We start from the raw sequence: 17,480 nt of genomic DNA on the forward strand, positions 1-17,480 counted from the left end.
TGGTCTCGATCTCTTGACCTCGTGATCCACCCACCTCGGCCTCCCAAAGTGCTGGGATTACAGGCTTGAGCCACCGCGCCCGGCCTAGATTATTTTCTTTAAATATTAATAGACTGTGTGTGTATGAGTATGTGTGGTATTATTTTACTGGATACTTTTTCGCATGTAAGTGCCAAAATAAAACGTTCTCAGCTGCCTTGTACAATTTTCTAATTGGTTTACTATTTTTGTACATCAGTAGTTCTCAAACTTTAATGTGCATTAGATTTAGCTGGGGTACTCGATAAACACCAGATTGCTGGGACCCACCCCTAGAGTTTATGATTCAGTAGGTATGAAGTGAGACCCAAGATTTTCCATTTCTTTTCTTTTTTTTTTTTTGAGATGGAGTTTTGCTCTTGTCGCCCAGGTTGGAGTGCAATGATGTGATCTCAGCTCACAGCAACCTCTGCCTCCCTGGTTCAAGCAATTCTCCTGCCTCAGCCTTCCAAGTAGCTGAGATTACAGATGCACGCCACCATGACTGGCTAATTTTTGCATTATTAGTAGAGACGGGGTTTCTTCATGTTGGTCAGGCTAGTCTTGAATACTCTATCTCGTGTGATTCGCCCGCCTCAGCCTCCCAAAGTGCTGGGATTGCAGGTGTGAGCAACCATGCCTGCCCAGAATTTCCATTTCTAACAAGTATTAGCTTAAAGCTGTCTCCTTGCATATTTTAAGTTCGGCTTAAAGGTTTCTCCATGCGTAGTAAACTGTAACCTTACTGGATGTATGAACAGACAGTAAGCTACTCTTCTACCAATCATTGAGTTTTGGCCAATCAAAGGGGGCCATCTCTTCAAACCTTGTTCAAAATAAGGCAAACACCAAGCTGTAACCAATCCAGCTGTTACTGTCCCTCACTTCTTTTTTTTGTTAGTCACTTTCCTTTTGCTGTCCATAAATCTCCTTCCACCACATGGCTGCACTGGGCTCTGAGCGTACTCTGGCTCGGGAGGCTGCTTAATTCATGAATGATTCTTTGCTCAATTAAACTCTGTTACATTTAATTTGTCTAAGGTTTTTCTTTTAACACAAGTTTCTATGTGATGCGGATACTTCTGATCTAGGGACCACACTTGGAGGATCACTGATCCTTATACCTGTCTTGTGATGCTTTATACTCCTAGGATATCTTGATCCCTTCTCAGCACTCTCTGCTTACTGCACATAGAACTGTAACTTAAAGAGAGGGCTGAAAATGGCTATGGTGGACAACCGGGCCTGGGGTGTGTGTGCCCTTCCAGAACAGGGCCAGCAGAGGCTCTAAAAGGCAGACTTGACCAGAATGACAGTTCTGCCAACAATTCAGACCTCAAATTAAAGAACAGTTTTCATCTGTCTAAAGGTTGGAACAGGCTATTGTTTGTCCATCAGTCTCCACAGCAGCACATGCTCTAGAGACTGCAGTCCACAGCAATTGCATCACCTTTGAGTATGAAGGATGATGTTATAAATGCCACTACATCTAGAAAACATTTTTTAATTTATATTCTTCACTTCTGATCAGAGCTCAGCTAAGTAAAATGCTAGGTATTAAGTGAATTGATGCATTCAGTCAAATATTATATTAATTTCATTGTTACTATGGATTCAGTTCTAGTGTGATTTGTCCTGTAAAGTGATTGTACCACTGTATTATACAAAAGTCCATAATTGTTGAAACAAAGAAGGATTAAAAAAATTTGCTATAGGGTTTTTTCTACAAATATCTTTAGTCCAATGTCCTCAGGAAGTTGTGAAGTTTGTCTTTTACAGTAGGTCTTTAATCTATGTGAAATTATTGTGTATGTTGTAGGTAGCATCAGTTTTTTCCCATGTGGATTATTAGTGTTATTTATTGAATCATCCGCCCTTTCATCACTAATTTTTATTTAGGTCTGAGCTTTTTCTTATGTTCACGTATTCTGTTGACTTACTTCTGCAATAGTCAAAAACATGCATTTCTATTTTTCTTTGAATTCATTACATGGCCACGTTGGAATATTTCCATGACTTCCATGGTTTCGATTGCGTAAGCAATAGTCCATGGAGATCGGCTTGCTTCTGATACAGACTCAATGCAGCAGTCATTAGTATGGTCTACCAAGTGTTTCCAGTTCTCTACCTTCTGGGAAATGGTGGGATTGGCTCTTTCTACTCTCTTTACATTTAGGCATCACTATGAGACTTACTGCCAATGGGTTCATTCCTGAGTAGAATCATTAAATAGAAGCTCTAGGAACAAGCCTGTGATTTTCCACATTTTCCAATCCTGACTCAGCAATCATGGAAGCGTGGAGATAGAACTCTCTAAGTGAGACAGACATCAAGCAGAGCTCCAGGTTACCTTCAATACCTCAATAGACCTGGAGCTGAGTGAAACCAGTTGCCTTAAACCTCTGAGATTTTTGGAGTTGTTCATTACTGCAAGATAACCTGGCATGTCCTGAAAGGTAGAGTTAATGTGCCGTAACTTACAATTTGATAATTGGTGAAATGATAAATGAATACCCTGCATTTGTTAGAAGGTAATATTTATATGTTAATGTGTGTCTTTTCAGTTACTTTCCCCAACTGCCTTTCAATTATTTCATTCTTAGGGCACTCATATTCTCTAATCCCATGACCCGTCAATCAAATTCAAGTTAAATTTTGATAGCACACATTTTTTTTTTCTCTTAGCCTGTATTTCTTCCTCAAGCCTGCATTTCTTCCCTTGGATTGTTTACATTTTTAAATAAGTTACCTGAAAAGATTAATGTTTTACTTAAAATCTCTAATGACGATGATCATCTTTATGGCTCCATGGTGAGGGATCATTTGTGAAAAGCAGGAATCCTCATATTCCTCTTATTAGATCACATTGGTTTCTACTAATGTGACGTACATTTGACAGTGGCTCTGATATTAATGATCCATAATTCTTTATTGATGATGATCGCATTCACAAACCCTTGTGTTCAGCATCTGACTCATATTTCTGGAGTGGTAAAGATAAGAGGGAAAAACGCAAGAAGTGGTAGTAGTACTAAAGTGATATTTCCTTGGCAGAGGCACCTTTTTCAAATATCTTCACTGCTTAAATGTTCCTTTTTATTAATAAATTCCTCCCATATGCAAAATAATCTCATATTATGGCAGGGTTGGACAGTGGTAGAGGTGAAAAAAGAAAGAAACTAATGTCCAGAGAACTATATTTTTAATCCTTCATATTTTAACATAAAGCATATGAATCCTTTGATTGGCATATTTGCCTCCTAACAGCTAGGAGGTGTTAGGGGAGGCAGGGCATGGTTGGATGGGGATGATGCGTCATTTTAGAGTTTGGAACATGGCAGATATACATGGCAGGCAGGCACTGGGGCTTTGGCTTTGATAGAGGGAAGGCTTAGGACCTCTCAGACAGAACACAGCTATGAAAAGGGATATGGTCATGGGCATAATCAAATTCCTACTTTGTAATGAAAAAAAAATTTGGTGTGGGTTACAGGCATTCTGAAAAATCATCCTAAGTATCGGAAGCTACCACTTATACCTGTAATAGTTTCACTAAAGAATACCAAATATTTTTTATGCTAGAATACTATCTTGCCAGGCTTTTCCTTCCTTAAAAAATGAATGTTAATTTGTTAATTAACATTTATATATATATCTCATTTTAGGTGGTTCTTTGGAGCAATCAAAAGAGCAGATGCAGAGAAACAACTATTATATTCAGAAAATCAGACGGGTGCCTTTCTAATCAGAGAAAGTGAAAGCCAAAAAGGAGAATTCTCTCTTTCAGGTATGGGCATTGTTTTGTGTGATTCATTCTGAGCTTGAGAGTCTGCAGTCATGAGCTTTCTGTGTGGACACAATAATTTAAACTTTGCCTTATTTCTTATCTTTACAATAGCAACAAAATCACCACTAAACTAATCAAGAGTAATATAAAAATTAACCCAAGAGATACTAACTATGCCTAGAAGTATCTATAAATAGTTTCAAATATATATGCTCTAGATATGAAATGGAAAACATGGATCTGGTGACATTTTCTAACTTTTGCATTACCTAGAATTTTTTTAGGGAAATGATAAGCAAGAAACAACTACACTGTTGTCAAAATTGATCTTGTCACAATATAATAATTTTCTTCTGGCATTTCAATTGTCTTTGCTTGGTAAACACAAAAGGAATTGAAATGATTAGTGCAAATAAATTTAATTAACCCCATAATATGTAAAATTTGGTCAATGGTAGTTTTTCACCTAAGGATCAAGTACATGTTTACACTGCCCTATAACAAAAGAAACACAGGGGACCTGAAAATATACCCAGTAGTTACAGGTACCTAAATATATGTCTTTGCTTTGAAAAAGCTATGTTTTTAGTTATATTACCATGTTGCAGAATATCTTTTCTTTAAGATGCTACGCTAGGTCATCACTAAATGTGAGACTTTCTCTCTTCTTGCTCTGTTCTGTTCTCTGTATTGTCTAGGCCTGTCATTTGTGTTACCATCTCCTTTAAACATGTATTATTCTGTTTCTCTAATTAGATGTGAACCTTCTGGAGGGAGAGGATTTGCTTCCCTATATACCTGTTGCCCTGCAATAAATGCTGATTAAACATGATGCCCATTTGTCTCATTGTATCTGCCTGGCTCACTGAGCTGGAAATCAGGGCAGCCATCATGATGCTGCATGAAAGTAGGCCATAATTCCACGTGTATTGGGAACTTTGATCTGACCTGAACTCTGGCCAGTCTGTGTGTATTTGGTACACATTATCCTTCTCCACACTTTGTGGTTCCAAATATCGGGGCAGATGGGTAAGAGCTGGAGAGAATCAAGGACAGTGATTTTGAGGCAGGTGTTGCAGAGGGTCCATACTTCAGGTCCTAACTATGCTGACACTGAGTCAATATGGTACTCTAGAACCACATGGATTCAACTTTACTACTACCTAATTCCATGGATAAGAGGTTAGCAGATGCTGGTTCTGACACTTATTCTTGAAATGTGACTATGCGTGAAGTGTCACTTACCGTTTTTTTTTTTTTTTTTTTTTTTTTTTTTTTTTTTTTTTTTTTTTTTTTTGAGATGGAGTCTTGCTCTATCACCCAGGCTGGAGTGCAGGGGCACAGTCTTGGCTCACTGTAACCTCTGCTTCCCAGGTTCAAATGATTCTCCTGCCTCAGCCTCCTGAGTAGCTGGAACTACAGGCGTGTGCCACCACACCCAGCTAATTTTTGTATTTTTAGTAGAGACAGGATTTCACCATGTTGGCCAGGATGGTCTCGATCCTTTGACCTCGTGATCGACCTGCCTCGGCCTCCCAAAGTGCTGGGATTACAGGTGTGAGCCACCACACCTAGCCTGTCACTTATCTTTTAAATGTTGTTTATACCCAAGGTGATGATCAGAATATCTAATGACTGATATGGGATGGCACTAGTCACTCAGAACAGATGTTCCACCAGGCTGGGAATTCACACCAGTCCTCATCTGCATATCCAAGTGATATAAGTGAATATTTCATATAACAATATTTTTTTCTAATCATGAAAGAAACATAAAAAACTTTTATATAGGCAAACAGCTTAAAGAAGAAGAATCTAGAATATAAATTTCGAAAGATGCATGTTAAATATTAAAATACTTTTCCTGTCAAGATTCTAAAAAATTCTTGACCTATGAAGTATATTTTTATGCACATATACATATGCATACATACTCATAACCCCATACACAGAAAACAAAATTTTTGTTTTGAAAAACTGCTCTGAAAATAAGTTTTCAGAAGAGATTCTGCATCAAACATTAACTTGTACATAATGAAGTTCGTGTGTGTGTGTGTGTGTGAGTTTTGTAAACAAAATTCTCTGAAAAGGAATTAGAAAGAAAGAGACTTTACTCTGGGTTTGCAAACTTCCCAACTTCTGGGAAGTTTGCAAACCCAGAGGATGCAGCCTTCTGTGTAAAACAAATGTGCATTCAGAGAACAAAGGGAGGATTATGGTTTCATAGAAAAGTTACCACCCAGTTTCCCAGTCAGATTCTTTTATGCAAATGAAGGCTTCAAACTTGCTTAGTTCTGAGTTGAACCTTGATTGGTTGTTAAAGTTGAGTCCTGATTGGTTGATATAGCTGAGTCCTGATTGGCCAAAGCAGGTAAGTTCTGAAAGTCCCAAAGTTAAAGAGTTGTGGATTTTCAGGATACTCAGAGTAGGTGTGTGACCTCTATCAGCAAGTGACCTCTTAGTTCTATTTTAAATTCAGGACAAGTTAGCCACTTGGGATCCATCTTGAAGAACTGGCTCTTTCAGGTTAGCTTTTGTTAAAATAGTGTATAGCTCTATAAATCTATGTACATAGATAAATATACACACACCTATGTATACACACATATGTATATACATGTTTGTGTGTGCATGCATGTGCATAACATAGATCCAAGCTCCATTTTTCTCTTATTTCAGTCTTGCAGTATCTTGTGAACATTCTTGCATGCCCTTTAACATTCTTCTACTCTGTTACTTTTAGAAGTTGCATGAGTATATCATGATTTATTTGACTTATTTTATGTTTTGTATATTTTAATTATTTTGCTGCTATAAAATATGATACAGTGGACATCCTTGCAGAAAAATATTTGAATTTTCCATAATAATATTATATTTAGAGGAAGAAAAATCTTTTTGAAATCTCTATGCTTAATAAGAAGAGTTATAAGAAAATTCCTTGTTTAAATACATCCCTGTTTATTTATTTGTCTTTGTCGCTATTTACATATCAAATTAGGTGGCAGTTATTTAGTTGAAAGCTAGATCAAATGTTTTTAGATTAGCATTAAAAATATAGAAGAATGAGGCTTGGTGTGGTGGCTCATGCCTGTAATCCCAGCACTTTGGGAGGGTGAGGTGTTTGGATCACTTGAAGCCAGGAGTTTGACACTATCCTGGCCAACATGGCAAAACCCTGTCTCTGCTAAAAATACAAAAATTAACAGGACATTGTGGTACACACCTGTAATTACAGCTACTAGGGAGGCTGAGGCACGAGAATCGCTTGAACCTGGGATGTGGAGATTGCAGTGAGCAGAGATCATGCTGTTACACTCCAGCCTGGAGTGCAATGGAGGACAGAGTCCTTTGAGACTCTGCCTCAAAAAAAAAAAAATAAAAAGTTATTTTCATGAGGAAAACAAACTAGAAGTAGAATTACCTGAATTATGTCTTTGAATAATGCCCAGGCAACAGTGACTGTTCAGAATACTCTCTAAGTAAAAACAGCTTTACAGGCTTAAAACAAAATTACAAGGATATTGGCTGTTATGTACTGTGAATACTCTAGAGCCTGCTTATGGATTTAGGAAGCTCTGCAGGCCTTGCTTAGAAACCAGCATATCATTATAGATTTCTTTTCAATGAAGTCAAACAATTTAGTCTTTTAAACAAATTATCTGATTGCTATGTATTCACTGGGGTACCAAGTAAATGCATACCATTATGTTCTACTGAAAGAAAATTTTTCTTATTAGCCAGAGGGAAGGCTATATAGGAGAAAGATGGAAAGAAAAAGGGCTCACATTAAAACAAACAACCCAATTGCTGGCTGTTGATTATCACTAAGGATCTTCAAATATACCACTCATAGATTTATTTCTTAGTGCAGTTGTCTTCTTAATCAGTCTGAACTGATGGTCTTCAATTTTGCTGACTGCTGTGCTAAAGGAAGGCAAATAATATCCCTTTTCCATCTTTTTCTTTCCCACATGAGTTTTCCTTAGAAGTATTGTCTTTATTCCTTGAGCAACAACGGTTTGAACCTGCCAGAGAAGAGCTTCATCAGGGAGCATGATTTATTGATGCTGAGTGTGCTGAGAAGTAGCAGCCCAAGGTTGGGTGGGTGCTAATTGGGTTGTTGTGATCCCTGCATGGCTGTCTGCTCTTGTGAGGTCTGAGTAGATCTGAAAAGAGAGTTAGGGCCATGACACCTCTCATAACGGCAAGACACTAATTAGCTGTGAATCACAGCAGTGCTTTTGGATATTACATATTATATGTGGTAGCCAGAGAATCTGTCTTCATTAGATGCATGACAGGTAGTTTTAGTGGCCCTACCCTTATTTGTCATTGGCAGTGAATTGTTTTTCTGATGGAAAATATAAAATTCTAACTGCATGTCAACTGGCTTGGCTATTTCTTGACTTCAATCAATTACTTTAAAAGAAACTATTATTGTTATTACCATTAATATTAATTTGCTGGTTGGTGTCCTATAAGCATTAGTATTATTAATTGTTTAAAGTAGACTTTAAAGGAAATGTACTTTGGGGTCCAAAATTGAGCTCCAGCTGAGTTTTTCAGAAGAGATTCTGCATTGAATGCTGTGATTTTACTTGAGGCAACTCTGCATGTAAAAGCCTACAGAGTAGTGGAGCTTTCAGATTTTTCCTCAGTAAAACTCATTCAGCATCAAATAATAATATATTGAGGATAGTTGAAAAATGACTAAATTGAGGACATAAGGCAAAAGAGCTCATCAATAATATTCCGGGTGATGCATCTAGGAGTTGAACATTTACTTATACCTTTGTTTATTTCTTCAGTCGCATTCAGTATGCCCACTGGGTGCCAGACCTTCTAGTAAGTGAAAGGCAGCGAAGACCAGCAAGGCACAGTCCCTGAAGTCAGTCTAGAGAAGAATTACAATACAGTTCTTTTGTTGTGACACAAGAGAGGGCAGGGGCCAAGTCTCTGGGGGGAATCAGGGAAGGTATTATGTTACAAGGTGGCTGTGTGTAAATAATCATTTCTGGCAAAGACAAATGCACAAAGTTTTGAGTTTATCTGGTGTTTTGTGGAGTGGTAGGAAGGGTGGAGGATAGTGCAGGTATGTGGGTGCATGTGGGGAGAGGATGAAGGAGAGGAGGAATGGTAGAAAATAAGTGTGGAAAGGAAAGTTGGAGCTAGACTGTTCCCGATCTTGTATATCACGCTGAGGAATTTGGACCTTGTTATACAGACTAAAGTTTTAGGCAGAAATAATTGGTGTAATCTGTCTGTTAGATGTTACCTTTGATGTCAAGATTGGATGAGAGATTTATAGGTAATAGCCTGGGGGGGGAAATGAGAGAAACACACACGGTGGCATCACTAGATGTTGTTTGAAATTATAGGTGCAAGATGAGCAGAGCCTGTCGACATTCTCCAGAGAGAAGCAACCGGCCCCAAGCTCAGCTGGCTGCACCTTCTCTGCTCTAGCAGAGGGCATCCCCAAAAGCATAGGGCCCCTCTGTTGCTGTTTCTTTTTTATGGGCAAGTATGGGAGTGGCCAAAGGACTGGGGATAAAGATTGCTTTGGTGCTAGATTGTCGGAGTTTAGTTATGAGTTATTTGCAAGGTTGTTTGGAAAGCCCAGCACCTATGAGCTTCAAGTGCTGTGGGAAATGGCAGCTCCTGTTGCTCAGAAGAGGAAATCACTTGGCCTGTGGGAAGCTAAGTTCAGGTGCAGCCCCTCCTCTGGGGGTGACCGTGGGATAGGCCTAGTGTATCCTTTGCATTGAAATCCAGAAAGAGTTCCCAGGGTTTGTTTCTACATAGTCTCCTTTCTCTATAGATGATAGCCTGAACCAGGACAGAGTTATGAGGAATGAAGAGAAAAGAATAGAGGTGAGAAATATCTAGAAGATAAAACTGACAGGAATTTGTGACTAATCAGAAATGGGACAAAATAAAGGAGAATGAGATTCTAGGATGTATGTCAGATTTCTGACATGAGGGATTGAGGGATGGTGGTGGCTTTGGCCAAATGAGGTATTTAGGAGGAGATGATTTACAGAGATAGGGGAGGGAACCAAGGGAAATAATCTCAGAGGTGCTTGAAGCACATATGAGTGAACATACAAGTAGCCATTATCTTTTATTTTTTTGGCCAGGGAGACTTGTTTGTACTGATTTTGAACAGAATACTTTCTATGATAAAATTTCATTACAGTGAACTTGCAGTTTCTATGAACTATGCAGGACTTTTATAATAGTAGTTTGTGATCACTGTGAAGTCACTTCTTGAGAATATAATAGGCCTCTCCAGAGACACAGTTTAATTGAAAAATAAGCATATTCAAATTTTTAGAACCAAATAAATTGTTTGCTCTTCAAAGTAATTGACTACCATTGTTCAAAGTATTGAACAAATGGTAGAATTGCTTTTATAGAAAGAATATCACTTTATGTGATAATTATTTGATATGCCTTAGCTGGGGTGATTATTTGTTCATTAAGGACAGCTTTGATACTTAGAAGTAGGTAGAATTATCCAAAGCAAATTTCCGAATAATATGGATGATTAACTTGAATGATACTATGGACTTACAACTTTGTAAATATTTCTGCATGCCTTGTAATTAATTCTAAAGGCAATTCAAAAAGTAATGAGAATAATAGCAGCTTCTTAGGAAAGGTGTGTCTCCTCTCATGTTGACCTTTTGTGTATCCTTCATGTTAAACTTAAAAATTAAAAGACTCATTTAAATTTGAGTGGCTTTTTCAGTGTAGGTAAAAATGGTGCATCTCAAACTAGATTTTAAACTCCTTGAGTAGAAGAACATGTTTTTATTGCTTCTATTTCATGCTTCTTCTCTATCTTCATAGTTTATAGTTGAGTTTTGTAAAATCAGTAGCCACACAAACACCTCTTTGTATCGTAGTCTACAAGCCACAGAGATAATCAAGGGCATTGTCACTGCCTTAAACCTCAGAGGCCTGGGCCATGTAAGATCACAAATAATCCTCCTATCTGCTGTGTTTCAGATGTACTTTAGAAAGACAATTTCACACCTTGACAGGTCAGTTTTTTCCAGGTAATAAGACTTTTGTAGAGGAAACACAATTGGAAAGACATATCACTTGTTAGTGTGACCCTCTATGTCTCTGCCAGGCACTGAGTTCAGCCCCAAACTCACTTTATACAGACCCTTCAGCTACCATGATTCCACACAAACTTTTGAGATCTGCAGAATCATCCTAACGTGACTCAGTCCAATCACAGAATGTTCTAAGTTTCATCATCAGGCCCTTGAGCCATTCATTTATTCTTCATTTATAATTAATGCAAACATTGTGGCCACTAGTGTTTGTCAGTAATTCTATTACCATTAACTACAGATACAAACACAATTGCATGTCCCAGGTAGGGACAAAGGTAGGGACAAATATTAAATGGCTGGAAAAAGGAAAAATAATGCTGCTTGAATTTATTATGTAATGAAACTTCTATGGATTCTGGGAGCATTTTGATATTGATTAAAGATGTTTTGCTTTTTAAAAAGTGCACATGCTGCAGAAAGAGAATGTTATGTTAATAACTCCAGTATCTCATATAAAATGTATTAAATTTTAACATGTTGGCGCCATCTTAGAAAATCCCTTTTAATTAAAGTCATAATTTTGTTGTGTTCAGCTTAATTGCAAATATCATTGCCTATAATTACAAGTGACTTTTTTTTGTGAGTTATGGTATACACTGCCTTTTCTTAACATTACTAGTGATAAGTTATATTTCAAATGTTTTAAATACTCTATAAAGTTAAATTAACATTTTATTATGTGCACATATATCTGTGTTTGCATCTGTGTACACCCATATACATGCATATGCACAGGCAAAGAACCTTTTTCTCTAGGGCACTCGTTCATGAAGAAATCTTATATCTTACTGAAAATTCATAACTAACATTTCTGGAAGTATTCTTTACCAGGCTTGTTTTCTTTATTTTTTCTTCTTTTGCTTGTCTGTGAATCCCTTATATTGGCTTGTCTTAATTTTCTTTTCTTGTTTTTCTTACCTTGGTTTGCTAAAAAGATTTTTTGTACTGATATTTTGAGCAATTTGGAGGAAAACATAACAAAGAAATAATGCCTATTATTACACTTTGGATGCTGCTTTGATAATAATCAATTTCAGGTATTAAATAAGTAGGAAGTTAATAAGTCATGTGAATTTTGGTAAAATTGCTATCTTTTTGTAATTCATGATATACTTCACCCCCTTGATTTTTTCATTTTATTAACAGCTAAAGTAAATTGATCCTTTATTTATTTCATTCAGATTAAGACAATGACTAGAGTTAACATCCTCCTACTTCCTATTCAACTATTCAAAACATACGTAAGAGATGCAGAATCATAGTACCTCTATAAACTAAGTCTATCAACCAATAAGTTATTAGAATCTGGGTAGATATTCTTACATTTCTTGCCTAATTGTATGTATTACTTTTAAGTCAAACTACGCTATGCTATGACATCAGCTATTGCATGATTAAGACTTGCATTCCCATCTTCTAAACCTTTGTTTTTACTTTCTTTGAGCAAGGTACTCAAGACATAGAATGGTGTTTTGAATGTTGAAGTGCTTTTTTGATAACTGTTTTCTTATAAAGTTTGAATTGTTTTAATAAGAATGCTACTGTTTTTTTTTTTCTTGCCTTAGCTTGTCATTACATAAAAAAGGACTTTTCAAAAACATTTGGAGAAACACTTTGAAGTATTTTTAACCATTCATTTAATCATTGATTCATACATTTACTCATTCATCTTAGAACTTTCATTTGGGTTTACTATGTGACATAATTATGTTAGCAAGTAAATAGCTCACACAGTGACAAGCATAATAAGTTATATGCAAAGTGATTTGGGAACCCAGAAAAGAGAACAATTACTTTTTTTGAAGGAATAAATAAGGGAGGGCAATACAGGAGATGAGACAACAAACACCACTATACTTAGTATTAGAGTAAAAGCAAATGGAAAATAGTGGCACAGAATTTGTTTTTCTAAGACAATGTTTCTTCTGAAAAAGCAAAGGATGAATGAAATGATCAATGTAACTCACCACATAAACAGAATTAAAAATCAAAATTATATGACCATTTCAATAGATGCAGAAAAAAGCATTCAATAAAATCCAACATCCCTTCATAATAAAAATTCTGAACAAATTATGCATCAAAGGAACATAACTCAAAATAATAAGGGCCTTAGATGATAAACTCACAGCCAACATCATACTGAATGGGAAAAAGTTGAAAGCATTCTTTCTAAGAACTGGAAAAAAACAAGGATGTCCACTCTAACCACCCCTATTTAACATAGTGATGGAAGTCATGGAACAATCAGACAAGAAAATAAATAAATGTCATTTAAATTGGAAAAATAGAAGTCAAACTGTCTCTCTTCACTGATTACATGATCTTACACCTTGAAAACCTGAAAGATTTCTCCAAAAGACTCCTAGACTTGATAAACAACTTCAGTAAAATTTCTCGATGCATTTTTATACACAAACAGCACTCAACCTGAGAACCAATCAAGAATTAAATCTTATTTGCAATAGCCTCAACAAATGTAAAATATTTAGGAATACATTTAACCAAGAAGGTGAAAAACCTCTACAAGGAGAACAAAACACTAATGAAAGAAACTATAGATGACACAAACAAATGGAAAAACAGCTCATGCTCATGGATAGGAAGAATAATATCATTAAATTGACTATACTGCCCAAAGCAATCTACAAATTTAATGTAGTTTCTATTAAATTACCATGTTTCACAGAATTAGAAAAAATATATAAAATTCACAGGGAACCATAAAAGAGCACAAATAGCCAAAGCAATCCTAAGCAAAAAGAACAAAGTTGGAGGCATCACCGTACCCAATTTCACACTATATTACAAGGCTATAATATGTACAACAGAATGGTAGTGGTACAAAAGTAGACACATGGATCAACAAAACAGAATAGAGAACTCAGGAATAAAGCCACATATCTACAACCAACTGATCTTCAACAAAAGTTGACAAATTCAACAATAAGAAAACGATACCCTATGCAATAAATAGTGCTGGGAAAATCGTGTAGCCATATGCAGATGGACCCCTATCTCTACATACAGAAATTAACCCAAGATGGATTAAAGACTTAAATGTGAGACTTGAGCCTATAAAAATCCTAGAAGAAAACCTAGGAAAAACTTTTTCAGACATTAGCCTAGGCAAATAATTTATAATTAAGATCTCAAAAGCAAATGCAACACAAACAAAAATGGACAAATGGGACTTAATTAAACTAAAGAGCTTCTGCACAGCAAAAGAAGCAATCAATGGAGTAAACAGGCAACCTACAAAATGGGAGAAAATATTTGCAAATTATGCATCCAACAAAGGACTAATATCCAGAATCTATAAGGAGCTCAAACCAATCAACAAGAAAATAAGAACTCCATTATAAAGTAAGCAGAGGACAGAAACAGACATTCCTCAAAAGACACAGAAGCAACCAACAAATATATGAAAAATTACTCAACATTACTAATCCTCAGAGAAATGAAAATTAAAATTATAATGAGATACCATCCCACACCAGTCAGAATGGCTACTATTAAAATGTCAAGAAATAACAGATGTTGGTGAGGATGTGGAGAAAAGGGAACGCTTGTGCACTGCTAGTGGGAATGTAAATTAGTACAAGTCCTATGGAAAACAATGTGGACATTTCTCAAAGAGCTAAAAATAGACCTACAATTTGACTGAGCAATCCTACTACTGGGTATTTACACAAAGTGAAAGAAATGGTTATACCAAAAAGACACTTGCACCTATGTGTTTATTTGCAGCAGTATTCACAATAGCAGGGAAATGTGGTATCAACACAAGTGTCAATTAATGGTTGATTGAATAAAGAAAATGTGGTATGTATATACCGTGGAATACTATGCAGCCATAAGAAAGAATGAAATCATGTTTTCTGCAGCAACATGGATGGAACTGGAAGCCATTATTCTTAGTGAAATAACTCAGACAGAAAAGCAATTATCACAGGTTCTCACTTACAAGTGAAAGTTAAACAATGGGTACATGAACATAATAGACACTGGGGACTCAAGAAAGGGATAGGATGGGAAGGGGGTGAGGATTTAAAAATGTATCTATTAAGTATAAAGCTTACTATTTGGGTGAGGCGTTTACTAGGAGCCCAAACTTCAACATTATGCAATATATCAGTGTAATAAACTTGCCCATGTACCCCCTGAATCTAAAACAAAATAGATAAATCAAAGAATTGGGAACTGTTTTCTGTGATGCACTTTTGAACCATTTAGGAAATAAAATGGAGATCTGTAAATTGTTAGTCTGTTACCACCAGTATGCTTGAATAACTAACAAAGATACTGGATTGTATATATTATCAATGTAGTCATGATGAATCTGATATGGATAATATTTTTGGATAGCTGGAAAGTGCTAGAACTGAGATTGACTGGTCTCTCTCCTTCTCAAGCCTAGATATCATGTAAACATAATGATCTCAAACTGAGAAAAAAGAGGAATAATTTTAAAACTTGAACAGCAGAAGACAGAGGGAGGTGAAGAGATTTTTTTCCTCTTCTGCCTGAAGAAGATTTGAGAAGACCTGGTGCCAGGTTTTGGATTAAACAGTAAATTAAAGTCCTTTGGCTTTGGAGATGAAAGTCAGTCAGAAAGAGGGCATCCAGTTTTTCTTTCTTTCCAATGGGCTTCAGAAATACAGTCCAGTTTTTATCTCAGGTAAATAACAACTAATTACATGTTTGCATCTTAAGGCTGCCTGATTCTTAAATCAAATAAGGTATATACATTTGTTATTCCAGGTGGCAAAAATATATTATTGAAAAAATAATGTGGAATTAAGCCCAACTCGTGTATTGCATATATGGCTCCTACAAACAGGGACATTGTAATGTTGAATGCTACTTTTCTCACCCTACTCTTAATTTACCTCTGTGGGCCACTGGAGGGCTTTCACTCAAACAAAACATGTGCCCCCTCTTGTGGCATGTCAGAAATAACATGCCATCATGTAGACATAACACAGAATGTTTTTGTTAACTTTGTTTGTTTTTAGTTTTTATGACCCATTAATTCGTTAAAAGAAGAATATCTGATTTTAGTTGCAAACGTGTTTACATTTTAAAAGTATTCCTAGTATTTATGCTATAAATGAAAAGACTTCCATATGGTAGGAGTTTTGCTTTATTAATGTCAAAAAATTAACCAAGGCTTAATTTTTCTTAATGGTTTAGGCATCTAGTTTTTATATGGTAATAGTTACACAAAATGTGTTGATGATATAAAAATGAATGAAATAAACGCAATCCAATTTAATAAGTTATTATTTCTAATGTTAAACCATGTATCTAAAATGATATATGCACATTAGCTGCTTTATAACTCTTTATCAGCATCCTGTCAATCATGAAGTCATTTCTAATGCATTTTAGAATTGTGCCATGCATTATATTATTAGGAAATTCAGCACAGGAACTTCAATCTGAGAAACAATTTTGTTGTCTTAAAAGCCTATGCATTGCAGGAATTTTATTTTCCTATTTGTTTCAGCAGAGCAGAGACTTTCTTTCAATCCCCTCTCTCTGCAGAGCTATCTCCTTACCACCTGCAGATGTTTGTACAAAAGGTTTTGTGAAAAGTAAAGTAAGTAGGAGGCACAAGCATAAAAGAAGGAAAAATAAGCAAAAATTGTACTTTCATTTTTATGTAATTATAGTGAACAGCATTTTCTGTTTACTGTTGTATGTATAGTCCCAAACAAAGAGATGATCCAGGCCTTAAAAAACTTGTGATTCACTCACCAACCCATCCATTCATTCATCAAATATTTATTTAATGCCTACTAAGTATCAGTAAGTACTCAGAGGGCTAAATGGCAAGTGAGACAGTTCCTGCCTTGTGAAGCATATGCTCTAATTGGCAGTGGAGGAGAATTGCTAACTAAGTGAAGAGACACTCATATAGGAAATATATTATTTGTTGTGTTTTTATAAGATAAGCAAATGGTCAAAATCAATGAAAACAATTTTATGTCTATAATAATAATGGGATAGAGTAGAAATGAGGATTGCTTTCTTATGTCTTCAATTTGTAAGAAATCTGAAAGCAGAATTTTATGCTAAGATTATCTTGGTTGGAAGAATAAGGTTATCAGTGCTCCAAATAGATTCTCCCATGAAGAGTATTGCAGTTTATGATAATGAACTCTGCAGCCAGGGTGCTTGGTTTTGAGTTCTTTCTATTACTAGAATTGTGGCTTTAGGTAAGTCACTTAGCCTCTCCATGCCTCAGATTCCTTTTCAGTAAAATGGAGATAAAAAATGGTACCTACTTGTTGGTGGTGGTGTTTGGATTAAATGAGTTAATGCATGAAAAGTGCTTAGAACACAGCCTGGCACATAGCGAGCAAAATCAATATTTACTATTGTCATTAGCACTCAAGCCTGAGCAACAACGAGTCTTTACAGAGCTTGGCCCATGATCGTAGCTTGGAATGCACAGCATAGGAAGAGATTGAGATGATATGATGATTGCCTGTGGGAAGGAAGGAAGAAGATACTGGGTTTGTTCTTTTCTGTCTGAA

General features: G+C 36.1%; 1 protein-coding gene across 1 annotated transcript in view; it reads left to right on the forward strand.

Moving 5' to 3' along the window:
• FRK (fyn related Src family tyrosine kinase) overlaps positions 1-17,480 on the forward strand; it is a 123,097-nt gene that overhangs the window by 67,563 nt on the left and 38,054 nt on the right. The window contains exon 2 of the mRNA XM_017497540.2: positions 3,684-3,805. Within this exon, the coding sequence (XP_017353029.1) occupies positions 3,684-3,805 (122 nt within the window). The remainder of the gene's footprint in view (positions 1-3,683; positions 3,806-17,480) is intronic.

The sequence above is a fragment of the Cebus imitator genome, unplaced genomic scaffold (assembly GCF_001604975.1).
Source record: "Cebus imitator isolate Cc_AM_T3 unplaced genomic scaffold, Cebus_imitator-1.0 Scaffold11, whole genome shotgun sequence".
Taxonomy (NCBI): Eukaryota; Metazoa; Chordata; class Mammalia; order Primates; family Cebidae; genus Cebus; species Cebus imitator.